This window comes from Schistosoma haematobium, chromosome 3 (genome assembly GCF_000699445.3).
Source record: "Schistosoma haematobium chromosome 3, whole genome shotgun sequence".
NCBI classification, from domain to species: Eukaryota; Metazoa; Platyhelminthes; class Trematoda; order Strigeidida; family Schistosomatidae; genus Schistosoma; species Schistosoma haematobium.
In genome coordinates, this window is record NC_067198.1 from 47,767,613 (window position 1) to 47,788,163 (window position 20,551).

At 34.3% G+C, this 20,551-nt stretch overlaps 1 protein-coding gene across 2 annotated transcripts in view; it reads right to left on the minus strand.

The window, feature by feature from the left end:
- FGD4 (FYVE, RhoGEF and PH domain-containing protein 4) overlaps nt 1-20,551 on the minus strand; it is a 44,712-nt gene that overhangs the window by 9,014 nt on the left and 15,147 nt on the right. Inside the window, exons 11-13 of one of the 2 annotated variants that reach the window (XM_051214024.1) lie at nt 13,916-14,071; nt 7,564-8,606; nt 5,114-5,917 (exon numbers count right to left, since the gene is read on the minus strand). In XM_051214024.1, the coding sequence (XP_051070051.1) occupies nt 5,857-5,917; nt 7,564-8,606; nt 13,916-14,071 (1,260 nt within the window). In that variant the 3' untranslated portion in view covers nt 5,114-5,856. Of the gene's footprint in view, nt 1-1,804; nt 5,918-7,563; nt 14,072-20,551 lie in introns of those variants that run through there. The other variant, XM_051214023.1, reaches the window with a different exon arrangement.

The window sequence follows — 20,551 nt, forward strand, 5'->3', positions numbered from 1 at the left end:
CATGTGCATAAGATTTTAATGATATTGAGCTGTAGACTTGATCGATGACCCTGATAGCAGCGAATTCTATTTAATAATTTACTCAGATGATGACTGATTACAGAATGAAGCAGATGAATGTTGAAATATGGGACAACTACCAATTGATCGTAGAATTGTCCAACAAATCAAAAGATATTTTCTTATAATTAGATATAAAGTGCAAAATGATGTGATATATAAATATTCAATAAACTAAAAGTACTTGGTAGGTCAATGAGAACAAAGTTCAATGAATAGACGAACGGTTTTTAGTTGTGTGGTAATGTTAAATGGAATTTTCGAATTCTGTGTCAACAAAACAATTTTTTTATTTATTTGAACACATAAATATTGGTACAAAATGGCGCGGAATAGATATGCGCCACACAAGTCACTTGATTTGTGTACGGGCTGTGATACTGCCCCGATGCCTAGACCAAAGCAGGTGGTTTTCTTAGGGAGCCACATCCCGAGACTCTGACCTAAAGGTCTAATCCGCAAGGCGGTTGAGAAATGTTAGGAGATGCAGTCCCATAATAACCGGTGACCAACAGTCGGCTCATATGCATTTTTTGCTTCAAGATCCTGAAGCCCATGTGCATCAATTGTTGGGAACCAGGATTTTTCAACTCCTCTAGGTGGACCCTCCGTAACCACCGACCCGGTTGGAGCAACGCACATTCGCTTTTCGTCTTCTCAATTTCGTAAAAAACACCCTGCAATGAGCGGGACTCCCTTGACAATGGCTATATACGCGTGACCATATGAGAGCATTTCGAGACGGAGAAATTACTCTCCCCACCCTCGGCCGTACCAAGGCATTTGGGGGCACTAAAACAAACACAAACCAGTAGCCGCTGAATAAATATTAGTTTGGTAAAACATATATGATAGAGATATGCCTGTAGTCAGGAGATTTGTAAAATCTAGGAAAAAAAACACGACTTACTTAACTGTAGGAGTTTTCGACAAAAAAGCACTAAAAATCCGTCCGGAAATCAAATACAGGATCTTTAAAGTGAACAGTTCCCACAAATCTTTAACATTAATAGGCCATATATTCATGTGCATTAATTCAACTCCATATCCATCACACTAGACGGACACAAATATCTAATAATTTAAACAAAATAAATGCCTCATATCTGATCGATTCCCGGTGCCATGGTCGTGGAGGTGCATTGCTAAACTGTCCCATACTAGAAAGAAATAGCTATCTAGTGCCTCAGAGTTTTCAATGGTGGTCTAGCTAAGATCAACTCGGAATTTACCCTATGAGAATTCTATAATCCCCACAAACTCCCAATAAAAAACAACTAAAGTAGTTGTATATAATAGAATCATTCTATTTTCCGACTTCTTAAATAATTAAAAGCACCCTGTGAAAAGTTACGTTCTTTTTTATCAATGGCAATAAGATTAAGGTCCAAAACGAAACTTCTAAGTCAGGTAGCTCATTTTATTACTTATATGTGGAAAATTTAGTCATAAGAATTGATGAAGATTAGGTAAAAGTAGATGGAAATTACTGCATCGATTGAGAAAAGGTAAAATTATTTATTAGGGGTAAATTGCTTTAATACTCTCATTCTTAATAGAATAGAGAAGGGTTATGTTATATCCCGATAAGAATAATGAACGGTAATTTTTGGGGATCCATTTATGAACCAATACTATGAGTATATTTTTATCGTGTAATTGTTATGTAACTAAACTATTCATATTCATGTCCCTCTTATTATGAGTTTTATTTTGACCTATGAACTATTATTATACGATTTACCGTTCTTGAATTAATCCCTGTCTATTAATCACTACCTCCATCATTCACAGCCACTTTTGGCCAAATATTGTACAAATGTTATTTTCTATTTTATGGTACGTTATGGTCTGTTTGATTGGTACATAAACCCCGTATGTTTGAAATAAATGATTCACATTGCAGAGGCTGAGATTGGTGTTCTGGCTGGGCTAGACAGGAAGTGAGACCAATCAGAGCTCTAGGCTGCTCGCACGTGTTTTATGCGTCACTGGTTCGGTCGACAAGTCACTGCTCTCTGATTGGCGGTATCTCTGCGTTATACAATAAACAGGGCACACAGGTTCACAAGTTATAACAGGTTAAATATGTTTACTTTAGGAGAGGTTGAAAATATTTCATCATTATGGGCTCTTTAAATCCGATACTTGATCAACACATATATTTTGTGGAGATGTCGGCATAAGATCATGAGTTTATTTGATAAAAGAAACACGGGGAATTCAATAAATAATTGCATAAGAGTCTGTGTACTTAACTGTAATTAATTCTTGTAGTGTCAGACTTAACAATATACATGTAATCCAACTACCTATGCTGTGGTATTTTCTTATCAATCCTAGAGATATCATGAACTCTAAACTAAAACATAGGAAGAAAGTTCTTTCACTTATAATCAATCCCGATAAACCAAATATCAATAATGGAATGGTAGAATGTTGATAATAATTAATAAGAAGGGGTTTTGTGGAGATCTTAGAAATTTCACTGGTTGAAATCATGAGTCAATTGAAGCTAGACCACCATGGAAAACCTGGAAGCACTGGACGGTTGTTTCGTCCTAGTATGGGACTCCTCAGCAGTGTGCATCTACGATCCCGCCCCCGTCCAGTGCTTTCAGGTTTTCCATGGTGGTCAAGCTTCAATTGACTCATGATTTCAACCAGTGAAATAAATAATAAGTGTAATATGATGAATCTAATACAAAGTTCAGAGAACATAACAACTATAAATCGAATATAGTTTGTTACCCTAAAAAGGTTAGATACTAACATAATTCTAACAGTTTAGGTCAAGTTAATTTGACTAACCTACATTCTTGTTTAACAACCAATTGAGAATCGATAAAAATGACCTTCAGGTTAGTGTATTGATTCATATAGAAGATTAATGTTTGTTTTTGTGATGTATGGACATTTGAATGAATCCCGGTACGGTATACATATTTTCTTAATGAACTATATGTACTAAAATATAGTCGTTTTTTGGTAGTAATTACTACATACATCGTTAAAAATGTTCAATAAAGTGAGTGGATTCTATGTTTATGTACATGGATATTATTAAATTTATTCTATAATGATACTACTGTAGAACTTTTATTCTTTAAAAATCTATTTGGAATGTAATTTTTATGAGCTACATTCTACAATTGGATCACTTGATGTACTTGTCAGTAAGTTCATTGAATGAAAATATCCTCAACAGAAATAATTAATTTCAATGATTGAGATCATGAGTCAATTGAAGATAGACCACCATGGAAAACCTGGAAGCACTAATCGGCCATTTCGTCCTATTGTGAGACCTCTCAGTAGTGCGTCTCCACGGTCCCGACTTGCGAGATCCGAGTCCAGGACCTTTCAGTCTTGCGCACGAACTCATAACCTCTAGACCACTGAGCTGGCATCCAATGGTGCTAATGTCTAACTCCAACCAATCCACGAAACGGCCGTCCAGTGCTGCCAGGTTTTCCATAGTTGTCTAGCTTCAAATGATTCATGATCTCAACCACTGAAATTACTGTCATATCCATAAAAACTCCTTCTGATAGAAATAATTAAGTTGAATCCTTCGACAAGAATTTACGTTTTTAAATGTGAATTTCATTAATCAAAGATCGTTCAAAACTGTTATTCCAATAAAAACACAAGATCACATTTTGATTTCGTCAGTAGGCAACCCTACATTGTTTGAAAGTCGTATACCAGTTATGTTGAACAACGGATACACTAGTACCATCGAACACAGATCGTACCAAATAGTAACTATGCCATGTGGTCTGAATACAATGTATTTTTATCAGTTTTGTTGTTTTTCTTTTTGGACAATAGTTATTCAAACAAACATAAAATAATTGGAGATTTGAGGCAACAGTTCTGAAATAACTGACAACACTCATTTAACGAACTAAAACTTGACTAGTTTGAGTCACTAGGATAGTAATTAATCAATATGAAATGATTTAGGCTTACAAATTTATTTTAGACTATCAGTACATAATTCCAGCAAGTTTACAGTTCTAACATTCAATAATCTTGTACTGAAAAGAAAATGTGGTGAACTCATTGCTTTTCATGAAAAGTCATGTAAAATTGACAGCTTCAACTGACAAGCACTTCCAATATCTTCGAAATGTGACAATGCCTAATTTTAAATGTATGGTTAACTTAACGTTCTGATGGGACTGTTACTAAATATCTTTTAGAAATATAATATATATGTGTTAGTTTTCACTGTACATTTCAAACCTCTATAGTCAAGATCATGAAATAAATTGAGAAATACAAACAATGATTGCATTCAAAGACCGCATTACTGAAGAAAGTCTCATTTAAAGCAATCTGGAATTAAACCGAATTGAACTAGTAGACATTAGAACGCAATTATATTTTAGTATTACAGGAGATTCAGACTACCTAATTTTCTGAAAGTGAACAGCTCTAAGAAAAGCTTGAATATTCTTTGTCCGATGGATGGTGAGTTAGTTCACGCAATTTGCTGAAGATACCCATACTTGTAAGAAGCGGCTCTTTAGAGCTTCCTCGTTTTCAGTGACTGTTCAGTTCAAGTTAGTGCGCGATACCAAACAATAATTATATTTTGTCGTGGATGTTTTTTCGTCGTTTAATAAATTAGTCTACATATTTGTTGTGTCTAGTACTATGTCAAGTCTATATAGATTATTCTAGCCTCCGGACAGACTAACTTATTTATTTTTCTGGCACACGTGCCTTCTCCGGTCTGCTTCTCCGCTTTATTTGTATGAATCAAAATGTGTGCAAAATATACGTATTCAAGGTTCATTCTCATATTTGGAATAGTTTATTCTGTTATTCTCTAACGTGAATTAAATCGATTATTATCTACGAGTTTAGCCAGGATATATATTTCGTTAACATCGTTGTACAACAAAATTGTAGTCAGATCAGTAGGCCAAAAAATATCATCTCAACACTGTAGAACTGTATTTCTGTATCAGTCAGTAAGTTAGCGTAAAACATACGGGGAAGAAATTACATGACAAAATGTAATTAGCCGTAAAACCAACTACCCATTAATAAAGTACTGGATATCAATCAAAATCATTAAAATGACACTAATTATTTCCAAAAAAAGTCTTATTCAACAAAATGAATGACCCATAATCAGATTGAAAATTGAAAAAATTAAAGAAACCCAATATTCCAGTAATCTCTAACCACATAGACTATTAGAAATAGCATAGAATTATCTTACCTTCCCATTTACATCCATCCATTAAAAGTAAATTTGGAATAAACAAAAAGAAAATCATATTCAATTATGTGAGGGAGAAAAGAACACAATATAAACAATTAAAAGTACGGTAGAATAAGAAAAAAAAACACTAGAAAAATATAAAATAAAATTACTATAAATAGTAGAAAAGACCCGAACTTATGCCCGTTTACAAAGACAAAAAAACATACCTCATCAGTATGAGGAATAAAAACAATATAGAAAAGTAATTCATGGAACAGAGACGCCATGACAACAAGATGAAATTGAGTCACAATTTCATTATATTCATAAAAAAATAAACATACTACTTGTAAGTAACGTAACGCAACATACTGAAAGAATAAGAGAGGTAAAAAAAGATCTTTTTTGTTGTTGTTTCAACAAATAAACATATGGCATTAAAATATATAAAAAACAAACAAACAGACAACATCTTACAAGATAATATGATAACATCAACTTTTTATTTGTTATTTCTATCCAAAAATATTGACCGATAGATGGTAGTAGATGCATTCACCTCTCTATCTTGTTCACCTGGAAGGCGGAGAGGACATGAAATCTATGCAAACACGACGAATAGAATTGATCCATCTGAGAAAGTAAAGAAATAAATACAGAAACGTTTAAAGATGTGAATGTGTGTGCATGTATGTGTGCGTGAAATGTAGAGAGAGAGAGAGAGAGAGTTGAAGTGATTCACAAAAAAGATAAACATTACTGTGAAATTGAACACGTCTAATATGAAGAGATAAGAACTGACGATAATAAAGCCTTAAGAAAAAGGTGGAAGCAAATCAGTACAGTTAAGCCTGCTTATTTACAACAAAAAATATGTTGTTGATCCATTACCTTTATTGATAAGATGAAATTGTTTTGACCTCTAAATATTTTAATCCAAGTAAACAAGTAAACTTGGATAATTAGAAAACAACATACTAAGAAAGGTGTTAGTCAATGTCTTTTCTTTTTAAAAATAAAGAGTCAGTTAATTGCTTTGCAATTAATTGATTAGGCACTACGTTGCAGGAATTGTTAAAACAAAGCAATTTTATGAAACTAAAAATAAGGACAATTCCTCAGAGTTAATCAGTCATGATCAGGGTGAAGTCTGGCAAAATGGTGAGTTAGCTCACGTTTCTATGACAGATAAACACGATGAGATGACGATGACAAGATGAATAGGAAAAGAGATCGAAAAAATATATGATAGCAATGATAATGAGAAAGACTAAATATTGGTTCAAAAAGACAGAGTGGGAGGGTATGTATATAAAGAAATAGTGAAGTTCAAGATCTAGAAAAAACATTGAGTGATATTATTACCGGACTGATATCCATTAAGGGACTATTTAAAATGACAAAAAACTGGAAATATACAATCCTCTTCGTCCAGGAATTCTTAGCGGTACAGGACCATAACTCCACTTATGGTCAAGGAGAAGGCTTCTAACGTTTTAGGGAGAGTACACTTTTTAATCGGCCAAAGAGTTGGAATCAGTTCGTACATTTCCTGAATCCAGTCAGCTAGCGATATACCGACGCCCTGGCTAAACGTCATTAACATATTACAGTCTTATTTCTGACTGTATTAACATTATCTAACTGCTTGAGTAAATTATACTTCGGAACTTACTAGCTTTGTAATGAATTTTTTAAAGATTCGCATAAGTAGCTAACACAGATGAAGGTGACCAAAAGGTAAATTAAATGAGGTTGAAAATGCTGATATTTAGATACCGCTTCAGTGACTTAATGTTTTAGTTGGTAGAGTTTCGTTCTCTAAGCTCAGAGAGCAAATCTAATAATAAGAATAAAATAATTAATTGAAGATTTAGTGAAGGAAAAGTAAGACACATTAGTGCAACTGAGACCAATTTCGAGTCATATCTGAACAGTCTCCTACTACAGAACTGTTCAGCAAACTTTAGACAGGTAATCTGTACCTCCAAACACAGCTTGCTCCAACAACCTGACACTGAATTGATATAACGTCTCGGTATGGAAGCCCTAGATTTCTTCCAGGCGTATTTAACGTATCTCTCAACAACTCCAGTTGATGAATTATCATGTAATTAACAATCGATTTACCATTTTTATATAGTATTCTCACTGTGAGTAACTACTCTTTGGTTTACTTAAAAGAATAAACGTTGTTAAAATAATGATCTTATCAAGTCACAACAGAAGTTTTACAACAGGCTAAAAGCCAAAAGAATGAAGTAAAAATATAGACTTACTGTGTTCTGATTTCTACTGTTGTTGCTTCAAAATAATGTGCTGGACGGTCTGTATTTAAAGGTAACAGAAGAAAACCTAAATTATTACGCAGAAGACTCAATATCTCAGGACTGATTGTTTCTACATGTTTTATTATTTCACTGTTAGTTACAATTCCGTCATCATCATTGGATTGATCACCAGAAAAATTACATAGAGAATTTTTATGATTCTCTTTAGAGGATCTTTCTCTACAAGATTGTGTAGATCGGTTCGATAATCTATCAGCTTCTAAGGTACTAACTGATGATGGTTTGATATAAGATTTCGATAAAGATGTTACATCTGAAAGACTAGATGTTTCACTAGAAAATCCATGATCAAATATGTTACGATCCCGTGGAGGAGGTTTACAGTTTCGATATATAGGATTACCTTGTCTATATAATCTAGAATATTCCCGTCTAAATGACCCAATAGTGTTTTCAGGAAAATCCTTGTTCACATTAGACGAATTATCAAAACTTCGTGCTTTAGTATGCAGCGTAGGTTGTTGTATTGTTGATAAATTACCATTGTGATTTGAAAATGTATCATTGAAATTATCATCTAGGTAGAATAAACGTAAACCTATCACAGTAATTTTATCTACTGCACGTGTATCAGCACGAGCAGCGTAGAATTCGAATGAAGTATCCGTTTGTAAAACACAAAATAAACGAGATAGGCATGCAGATGATGATTTATGATTTGTCGATTCTATATTAATTGATGAATCGAACGATCGATTGTTGATGTGAGGCAGTGAATTAGAAGTTGATTTGGTATTTGAATCATGATGATTGTCCACGGGATCTGTAGAAGAGTTTTTGCATGCAAATTTGCTAGAAGAGTTAAATGGACCAATATCACGAAGCAATTCTTTTCGTATTTCAGAACTTGTATCAACAGATCGATACTGTACGGAAGATTTTGGTAGTCGAATAGGTGATTTTGTAGACCATGAATTATTGAAATGACTCCACATTAAGAAACCAGTTCTCAATGGCTGAAGTGGTTGCTGCTGTAAATTAAATTATGACACATAAAGGTATTTCATAACAATGACAATTACAGAAAAAACACAAAAAGCCCAGACAAACGTGTCTATCTAAAACTAGTTACATTACAACCTGGCTGATAGAATTCTACCAGCACTAAGAATTAAATAACTAGTGCAAATGTCCCAATCATAAAGGTAAGTTGTTGTTTTAATAACTCAACGGCAACGTCTTGTACTACAAATCTGGGTAACCTGAGATCAAATTCAACACGAACCATCAGTACACCTTGATGATGAGTGACAACTAGCGTAAAAACCAGGTTCGCGGATACCTACCGTTTACCTCCAACTACCCAAAATCAAATAACACAGAGATTATCACTGTTACAGAACTTACTCTTATTCTATGCAGTAAAATACTTATTTACAGTGAGATGATGATTGACAGGTGAGCAAATTTAGACCATGAATATCGATCCTTATTTAAGTAGCCTAATTATGAGTTAATTGGTTGGTACGTAACGAATACAGTTGATAATCTAAGTATAAGATGTCTAAGAGGAGAAGGGAAAAGGCTAAGATTTCATACTTCTTACACATTTAATAATGAGATGTGTTTGGAGTTTCAAATATTCTCGATGCAAAATCGAAACATCAGATTGAACATGCGAACTACAACTCAATAGTGCTCATGACCACTTTCTACTCAACCATTGCTATTTTTGTGACAGAATATTGATTTGGTTTATTAATTTTTAGCAACTGTAAAACAGGTTAAGGAGACCATCAGACTATCATAAATAAAAAGTCAGTCTATGAAGTTATTTGATCGGATTTATGAGCGCCTTTGTTGGAGTCTCATGAGATAATTGAAATTTATAACTGTATACTAAGTGGTATGACTCAGAATAGGACATATTAGAACAGGTGAATTTGTTTATCTTTTCATGAAATCTTCCTCTGAATCCTAATATCATGATTAATAAAGGTTAAAAAACTGAGATGGATGTAGATCCAGCTGATGAGTCCCATATACGATAGAACGAGCATCATAAATCCCATAACTAGCTACGAACTGTCTATTCTGAAACTTTAAATCCCGATTTTTAATAGTCTTTGTTTTTAGTTTACTGATTTCAGCAATGAAAATTTAGGTCGATGCACATTTTTTTGTACTTTGTTCTACACTGTACGGTAAGTGATTGAAATAAGCGTCGGACTAATAGTCAACAAGTAAGTTAGTAAACGGAAACGAAGGGTATAGTAAGAAGAAAAGGATAATGGATACAAGTGAAAACCAGGGCGCGCGTTTCATCCTCTTTGGGATTCGTCAGCTATTTGTACCTGCATTTCAGAGTAGATGTTCACTCTGGGACTCAATTCCAGTTACTAACACCAATGGAGAGATTCAAACAACCGATACAAATGAATTAAAGAATGGTATATTTGATATTTGTGTCAATCACCAAGTTGACTTTAAAATGAGTCGATCTTGAAGATTCTACAAACACCATTTAAAGAATTTTATAGGTCCCACTTTACGATAATAATAATGTGTATTCTAATCCTATCGTTTTGAAACCTTTACCAATTGTGTTATCAAATAATAAACCCGCATTTGAATGATTAAATAAACAGTATATAAATCATTGAAATATTTATACGTATGAACATTGAAATTAAGTGAAATAGGCATGGTGTTAGTTAGCTTAGGTTACTGTTTTCTATTTTGGAGGGGGGGGGGTTGATAAAAACTTACAATGATAATCTTCATCAATATACAAAAGAAGAAAAAACAAACAAACAAACAAGTAATGAAACAATGAAATAATCAACTTTATGTTAAGAATGTCTCAATTTTGTTTTCACCGAACCAATCATTCTTATTTTTTTTTGTTTTCATGAAATAAAACTGAGGATACTATCATGTAAAGAAGTTAGATAGATAAAAGTCTTCAAAGAAATCTATAGGATTTATCTGTTGTGGATATACTAAACAACATTAAACGTTCTTCCAGTATTCCATCACTAACTACAATCTAAATTTACTAACAACTTGAAATTAGAGGTACTATTAAAGAAATTTTCTTATAACGTATATATTTTCACTGGTTGAAATCATGAGCCAACTGAAGCTCGACTGCCATGGAAAACCTGGAAGCACTGGACGGCCGTCTCGTCCTAGTATGGGACACCTCAACAGTGCGCATCCACGACCCCGCGAGATTCGAACCCAGGACCCATCAGTCTCGTACCAAGCGCTTAACCAACTAGACCATTGAGTCGGCATCCATTGGTGTTAATGTCTAACTTCAACCAATCCACGAAGTTGCGCCGCCGTACACCATTGTCTTCAGTGAGTTCCTATCTCACAACAGACCTGGTTGAACTCCACTGGTAACGACTTCTCACTAGAACTCCAGGAGTGTCTCCTGAAGTCAGTCAGGTTTTCCTTGGTACTCTAGCTTCAATTGACTCATGATTTCTTCATATCAGTCAAGCGGAAAATTATCTTTTGTAATTTTAACTCGTAAATTAATTTCATTCTCCTATTGTTCTCTAACACCATGATGATTGCGCAATCTCATCTGATATTTGGTGTCTCGAATCGCTTTATGGTGAAATCTTTCCTATCCTTCTACAGACATATATTTACTGTAATGAACGAGAACTCAAATGGGGACAACCAAATGTATTTGAACACAAAATTACAGAGTGATTTGGGAAAATGTGAATATCATACGTTTAATACTTCATTTGCAAAATGTCAATCAACTGTTTCAGAATTTGTTGTTCCTTCATTTTCATACCAATCACTCTCTGTTCCCATTCCCTTCTATTAGATCCTCTTAACCCTATGTTGTCAGGCATTCCACTTTCGATTAATGTTACATAATATTTATATCTGTCGACATGAGTAACACACATAACATTACCATACAACTATGAGAAGAAAATTTTCTTCGCTATCAACACTATATAGCTATCGTTCATACCACTGGACCATCTTATAAACTGATCACCTCTGTGTTCTCTACCCAGTCCTAACGATTATAAATAATAAGTTAAATTCAGCAAGGATGATATTCAAGAAAAATGTTGAAGTGACAGGAACTGATGTTTTAAGATCATGAGATCGATTGAACCACTTGAACAGATATTGTCGGATATTCGTCTTGTTTACGCAGTGTTATCACAGGTTATCAATAGTCCTTCAAGGATAACGATAATCGAAAGTAGAAATTCTTTGAACATCATTACGAAAGAACCAAGTTATATATATATATACAAAGCGGAATTGCTGTCAGACTCACTGCATTTTTTTGGTGGAGTTTTATTCTCTGAGCTGGATGGTTTGGTTGTGGAGCTTCCATCGTTATTTTGAACGACATCTTCATCATCACAAACTTCAGATAGACGTTTGTGCTGATGATGTCAGTCAGAATAAAGATGAAAACCCTAAGACCAAACTATTTAGCTCAGAGAACAAAACTCTACCAACTCACTGTATATCTAACTTTTCACAGCTAGACTATGAAGTTATGAAGTTATCAAAGATGAGTTTGATGGAAATATTTGATCATTTATAAACAGTTTAATCAATTTGTATATCATCATATTGTTTACATGAAAATATTCATATTCATATTTTCACTTATTGTATATATACATACATGTTAAATGAATCCATTATTGTATAGTGTAATAAACATTTCATGAAATGGTATGTTATCTACACTGTTGTGTAACTTTTTTTTGTGTGTGTGTTCAATACAGTGAAATCTATGGTCGAGATAAATTAAACGTGACTTTGAATTAACTAATCATTCACATTAAATAAGGCTAAATTGGTTGAAATGACTAAGTGATAAAATGAACTTTTACAGTAAATCAAATGGTAAACATAAACATATGTATATATATATTAGTTACCAAGTTCTATGACAAATATATTTATAATGGAGAACAGTTCGTGATTTAAACTGTGAAAAGATTCATGATCATATATATGAGTCACATCTATGATGATATTAAAAAGAACAGTGATATTCTACAAAGATTATTACTATTCAAATATAAACTGTAATTAACAACTTATGTAATAACGAGGGGGAGTTATTGATTCAAAAACTTGCATGAACCTCAGTTTGGGCTTCAACATACACAAAGGAAAAACCAAGATAATCAAATATAACACGGAGAACACTAAAGTAATCACACTTAATGGGGAAACTCTGGAAGATGTGGAATCTTTTATGTACCTGCGGAGCATCATCGATGAACATAGAGGATCTGATGCAGACGTAAAGGCGAGGATTGGCAAAACAAGGATAGCATTCCTACAATCGAAGAACATACGGAACTCGAAACAACTGTCTGCAAGCCAACATCAAAGTGAGAATCTTCAATACGAACGTCAAGACATTTCTACTCTATGGAGCTGAAACTTGGAGAACCACTACAACCATCATCAGGAAGGTACAAGTATTTATAAATAGTTGTCCACGCAAGATACTCAACATCCATTGATTGGCCGGATACCATCAGTAACAGCCTACTGTGGGATTGAAAAAACCACCTTCCATCTGAAGAGGAAATTAGGAAAAGACGATGGAAATAAATAGGAAATACATTACGGAAATCATCGAACTGAATCACGAGACAAGCGCTAACTTGGAATCCTGAAGGGTAGCGGAAAAGAGGAAGGTCAAAGAACACATCACGTCAGCAAATAGAAGCAGATAAGAAAAGGATGAATAACAACTAGAAAGAGCTGGAAAGGATTGCCCAGGACAGGTTTGGATGGAGAGTGCTGGTGGGTGGCCTATGTTCCTCCACGAGGAGTAACAGGCGTAAGTAAGCAAAAATGAACCTCCGTTTAACAAATTCGATCATTTGAATAAGTGGATAGAGTATCAATAGGTCATATATAAAAAACTTGGCGCTCAAAACCGAATAACACAACATAAATTAATACTTGACCAATAAGTTAGAATAATTACTTAAAATGTAATGTACTGCACAAATTTGTAAGGGAATTATACATTCGATAGATGTCTACTATATGGTTTGAGTTTCCCTAATTTAATCAGAGTTGGAAACAATGTTAATGTTACATTCAAGAATGGGCTATATAATGAATGATGGCAAGACTGGTTGAGCACAGTTTAAGTTTCAAACAATTGTGTACTTGAATAGGAATAGTTCTATAGAGAATAAAAAGGAACTGTGTGAATGAGACAGTGATAAATTATACTTGTTAATAACTGTGATATGTAAAACCATCAATCAAACTACTCAGTAATTATTTTTAAACAAAAGAAACTTACTTTGTCTACTCGACGCAATATCGCCTCCATAATTTTAGGTTTTGGAGGTTTGAAATTCTTATTAAGTAAATAATAGTCTACAACACATACTCGTTCATATTTACCACCACAAGATTCCAATGGAGCTTTATATGCTGAACAGGAACCACAAAATAACTATTAACAATTAGAGAAAAAGAAAATATTTTTAGAAATTATGGTTTGGTTTGCACAAAGAACTTTAAAAGTCAATTAGTTGTAAATAGCAGCGAAAATCATGGTAGACAAATGTGTATTAAGTTACGTTCCCAAAGATCTTGCCATTACTTAAAGCAAAACATAATACTATCTACTTGGTACCCTATGTCTAACTTTGGGATTATTCACTTGATAATCTTATCATACACAAGTAATGCTCTGATAATATATCTACGATCGAATGTCAATAACCAACAAATTTCTTCAACCAATAAGAGTCATCATGGAATCTATGAATTGTGATCTAGGGGTAGAATTCAGGATAAAATTTTCGTCATATTCAGGACTCATCAGATAGATGTTTATATATATGCCTGGTGATGTACGTACAGAAACATATATCGAAACAATTACTTTAAACGCCATGTTTTATACTTAAACATTGAAAATACTGTGACTTTTGGACATTTCTAATTTATCTTATTCAACTCAACATCTTAATAAAATTTCTTAAAACAACTGGCATTATTGTACCACAATAATGTGGATCTAGTTATTTTAAAGGTTCTATTCAGTGCCTTACAATTTACAAAAAAGTTATGATATATATATAGTAAAAACACTGTACAATATTATATCTTTATAATATCGCCGAATGAAAGTAGTAACTGAGGTAAAAGATAAAAGATCATTGAAAATAGCCTAGTATGGATAAAATAATTTATGGGAATAGTTTATAAAATTATTTTATTGTTAGTTGATTAATCACAAATTTGCAAATTGAAAACTTTCTAGTCTTCAGAAATCACTTATTCTCAAACTCCTAAACAGAAAGAACGGAGGAAAGTACAGAAGAAGCTTTGTTTTCAAGGTTAGTTCATGAGCTGAAAACAGAGGCGTCTTCTATAGGATGGAGTTAACGACCCCACACCCAATTCTTCTCCTTTACCCGGTCTTGAGAATCAGCTCTCCCTCTCGAAATGCACATACATGGCCACATGCATACAACCACTGCTAGGGAAGTCTTACTCATTACGTTCTCGCACCAGGGAGTGTTACTTACGAAATTGAGTGGACGAAAAGTGAATGTCCGGTGCTTTAACCAGGTTAGTGGACATGGAAAGTCCACCTAGGGGAGTTGGAAAACCTTGATTCCAAACCGTCGGTGCACATGAACTCCAGGATCCTGAAGGAACAAATGGCGTATGAACTAATCGTTGGTCACCGTTTACCATGGGACTGCATCTCCTAACGTCGCTCCATTGCCTTGTGGATCAGACCTTTTGGTAGAAGGCGTCGGATAAGGCCCCGTTAGAAAACCACCTGCTTCGGTCTGTGCACCCGGGCAGTATCCCAGCCCTCACACAAACCTAATTACTTGTGTGGCGCATATTTATTCGGCTCCCCTTTGTACCAATATTTGTTTCAAATAAATAAATAAAAATCTAGCGACTCTATTATGAAATTTTAGAGATGGATCTATGAATCCGTCAATAAACAATGCAACAGTCAAGAATTAGATAATTATGACATCGAGATATGTTATGAGAGGTTGGATTAGTTCTTTGAAGAATACGTTAACAAGTATTTTCCAAGTAACAAAATGCTTTTATTGGCAGATAAATCTATCTGAAACCAAGGTAAAGAAATATTCTATTTTATAGCAGTCTTGTCGTAATTTTATACTAAAACTCAGTTATCTCATACAGAATTCAGTGCCTCGACTATAAGGCATATACGTTTAATTTAATGAGTGGAGGATACATTACAGCTACACACAGAGAACTGGACCAAGCAACGTTCCAACTTATTAAGTAGTTGAAATTTCAGTGCCAATCATTAAGATAGCGCTACCCGTTTCATAGTTTTGATCACGAACTAAACTTAGCTAGGCGATTGCTAAAAAGCGTGAAGTACTTGACAACATTTTCATCATAATATGAGACTCTTCAACAATGTACATCAACGAGCCCACGTGAATCGAAACCAGGACATCAATGGCTCACAATGAGCACTTAAGATTTAGACTACTGAATGGTCATTTAGTGGTTTATATGTCTAAATTCAATCAGTACGTAACCATCTTTCAGTGTCAATATTGGGTCACTGCCTCTCAACTGAAGAGATGTGCTCGTCTAGAGAAATGATTATCCCAGATCTGAAGCTCCGTGAAGTTGTGCGGAATTTCTGTTGAGGAGTCCCATACTAGGATAAAGACAGTTGTTCAGTGTCTCCTAGCCTTTCATGATTATTTAAATGAAACCAGTTCGAGATGTAAACTATGAAATTTAACAACCTCCACAAACCGTAAATAGTTTACTCATTCCGTCTAAGTTCCCAAATTTATCACAATTATATCATAATCAATCTTATTTCGCTGTCATTTTTAAAATGATTTTATCAATAATGTTGACAAATTTATAAATACTAGTTAGATTGAATTAGTTTATAGTTCTTTTCTCAGGCATGATTTACTTTTCAATATGAAGTCTAATAAACTTGTTAAATGAGAAATCTTATAACACTAATGTATCTCAAAGTAGATCACATGTTGGAAGTGAATTTTTAAGTTTTGTTTTGTATTTTTGCTTTACATGGAAACATGTAAAATTTACACGAAATGATTACTATTTGATTTGGATGTCCGATTAATTAGGTTAAATAACAAATGTATATTAATTTTTAATAGTTGAGATCATAAGTTGATTGAAGTGAAACCACCATGGAAAACCTGGAAGCAATGGACGGTCGTTCCTTCCTATTGTGGGACAACTCAGCAGTGTGCGTTCATGATCCCGTCTTGCGAGATTCGATCGCAGGACCTATCTGTCTCGCGCGAGAACACTTAACCTATAGACCACTGAGCCAGTTTCCAACGGTGTTAATGTCTAACTATATTAAATGAGTTTACCATTTATTCGTAAACAATACATGATAAAAATATGTACCTCAATTCAAGATTATTTATTTATTTATTTTAACACATAGATATTGGTACAAGGATGCATCAAATACATATGCGGCACACGGATCTCATTTGATATATGTGAGGGCTGGGATACTGCCCGGGTGCCCAAACCGAAGCAGATAGTTTTCTAACAGAGTCATATCCGAAGCCTTCTACCAAAAGGTCTGATCCACAAGGCAATGGAGCGACGTTAGGAGATGCAGTCCCATGGTAAACGGTGACCAACGATTAGTTCATACGCCATTTGTTCCTTCAGGATCCTGGAGTTCATGTGCACCGACGGTTTGGAATCAAGGTTTTCCAACTCCCCTAGGTGGACTTTCCATGTCCACTAACCTGGTTAAAGCACCGGACATTCACTTCTCATCCTCTCGATTTCGTAAACAACATCCTTGCCACGAGAAGGCAGTGAGTAGGACTTCCCTGGCAGAGGCTATATACGCGTGGCCATGTGAGAGCATTTCTTGGGGGAAAGTGGACTGTCTCCACTCTCAGTCGTACCAGGGCATTTCGGTCATTTATTATTGAAGGGACTTTAAAAAATCCAACCATTATTATCATTATTACATTTTAATTTCGTCTATTATATTCAATAAATCCTTTCATTTTTTAAATGTTTATCATGTTTGTTTTTCCAATTATATCACATAAACAAACTAGTTTGTTTTTTATGACTGAACGTTCACTATTCGTGCATTTGATTCACAAACGTTTTTTATGTATACAACCTTTTGTTTTTATTAGTATAAAACACTAAAGTGTTGAATAGAATAAGTTGTCAGGTGGCAACATGTAACATGATCAATAGCTTATTCTGCTAATAACACCCTAAATGATAATACTAATAATAAATACAATAATAATGGTAATAATAATGTCAATTATTTATTATGTGCGAACTTATGTACTTGCTTTCCAACAAAAAAAAAACTTTTTTACGTGAAGGTGGTTAGTGATAATATCGGTGAGACTATAATTTCTAGACGAACCAATCAGGTATGAGATAACAGGTCTTGAATTTTGGCGCAAGTTCCATTCACATCCATTTGGCTAAATAATAGCTGATGTCAGTTCGTGATGAAAACCCTATATCCAATTCCTAACCCTAACTATCAATTGTAAATATTAATCCCCGTTGCTCACACTGGCTTATAACCCTCACTTAACCGTAGTATGTAGATAGACATTCTCAAGGTCTTTTTAGCGTCACCTTAAGGTCGTCCATAAATTATAGTCTCATCATAACATCTAGATAAATAGAAATAAGTTTAGTAGGATTCGAACCTACAAACTAATAATTTAAGCAAATTTTAATAGTAGCTAGCAATGGAATCTCGGGTGCATGTTGCATTCTAATTAGGACTGGTCGCCTGAATATACCTGTATCCGAAAGTTGACGTCGAAATTGGGAATCAAATGAGGTATTTAACGTTTCAAATGTTCAACGTGCTATCATTTTAGCACAGAATACACATATATCAAAAGAGGCTGATCAATTGCAGTATATAAGATCAACGGAAAGATTCAGACAACCAAAACAAATGAATTAGGATTCACTTTATTGCACAAGCCAATGGCTATTCAGATTCAGTAAATAAGTGGATAATGTGTTGGACGTTTGAAGAGAGAGGTACTGGGTTCGAGTCCCAACGTGGACATCAACATTTGCAAGAGTCCTATACTAGGACGAGACGGTATTCAGGTGCATGGTTGTTCAACATAAATGAGTGCGCGAAGTCAATAAAATTGAGCCATCTCCATAGCCCTATACTGAAAATAAAATAGTGTTGAATAATTTCAAAATGATTGGGATAGTGTTGTGTTATTAGCTTTCTACAAAAATTAAATATCCCCTGGTTATCTAAAAGGACTACAGAAGTCAGCTAAAAGTTCAATCATGCAACATTCAGTTAATTTCAATCACTTCGCTTCGACAAGATCCTTTTTCTGGAAATCATAAATACAGTCAAAAGAGTCGACTGAAGAGGAATGCAAATGAAAAGCCATAACTATCCACTTATCCAATCCAAACATTTAAGTACAAAAACAGTATATTCAATCCCTCATTTTATATACAGTCTTAAGATTCCTTTCTATCTTCCATAATCTATTCCTACCAAATTATTTTTTACAACTGTTAATTAGTCATTATTACCTGTTATATCCCGATGAGAAGAATGAATGTTAACTGTTGAGGTCTATTTATGGACTAATAATATACATTTTTTTGTCGTATAATTGATAAGTAACTAAACTATTCATATTCGTGTTCCTCTTATTATGAGCTTTATCTCAACCTATAAACTATTATTATACGATTTACCATTCTTGAGTTATGTCCAGTCAATTAATTACAGTCTTCCACATTCACAGCCACTTTGGCTAGATCGTGTACAAATGTTATTTTCTATTTTACGGTACGATGTCGTCTGTTTAGTTGGTATATAAACCCAGTATACTTGAAAGAAATGACTCATATTGCAGAGGCTGGAATTGATGTTCTGGATTTAACAGGCCGGACTAGGCAGAAAGTAAGACCGATAAGGAGTCTAGACTGCTCGTACTTGTTTTATGCGTCATTGGTCCGGTCGATAATTCACTGTTCTCTAATTGGCGGTAACGTCAGGGCACACAGGCCACAAGTTATAACATGACCTTAATAAGTACTTTTTGTTATGTTGCAATAAGTAGAAAAATCGTATTTCTGACGATGTTTTGTGACTTTATGTAAGTCACTTCTTTGAGTAAATAAATAACCGAACATTAAACTAACACGAGTTTAAATCGTACCCCCCCCCCAAAAAAAAATGCTCAATTTATTTAAAACTATGAAGTTCAACTTTGGCATGGATACCTACATTATCACCTTTATTTAATTAATCTGATCTTAGTATTTAACAAGTAAACAGTTACCTTCACCTTAACATTTTTCATTGAAATATTATTATAATATAACTTTCTTTTTAATATCTGATTTTTTGTAAACAATTATTTTTTAATGGTTAAGATCACGAGCCAGTTGAAACTAGACCACCATGGAAAACCTGGAATTACTGGACGATCGTTTTGTCTTATTGTGGGACTCCTCAGCAGTGCGCATCCACAACCTCGCCCCCTGCGAGATCAGAACCCAGGACTTACTGGTTTTGCGCGCGAGCACTTAACCACTAGACCCCTTAGCCGGCATCCAACGGTGTTAATGTCTAACTCCAACTAATCCACGGAATTGAGCGACACATCCACTATTGTCTTCAGTGAGTTACTATCTCACAACAGACCTGGTTGAACTCCACTGGTCACTACTTCTCACTAGAACTCCAGGATATACCTCATGCAGCCAGTCACTAGTGAGCATATGTTGATTAATATCAGTTGGGTTTTGCGGATATCATAGTAATTTCAATGGTTAAGATCATGAGTTTTTCAACAACATTCAATTTTAGGATAGGCAACTATTTTAAGCAAATAAATAAGTTTGTACAGTTACAATA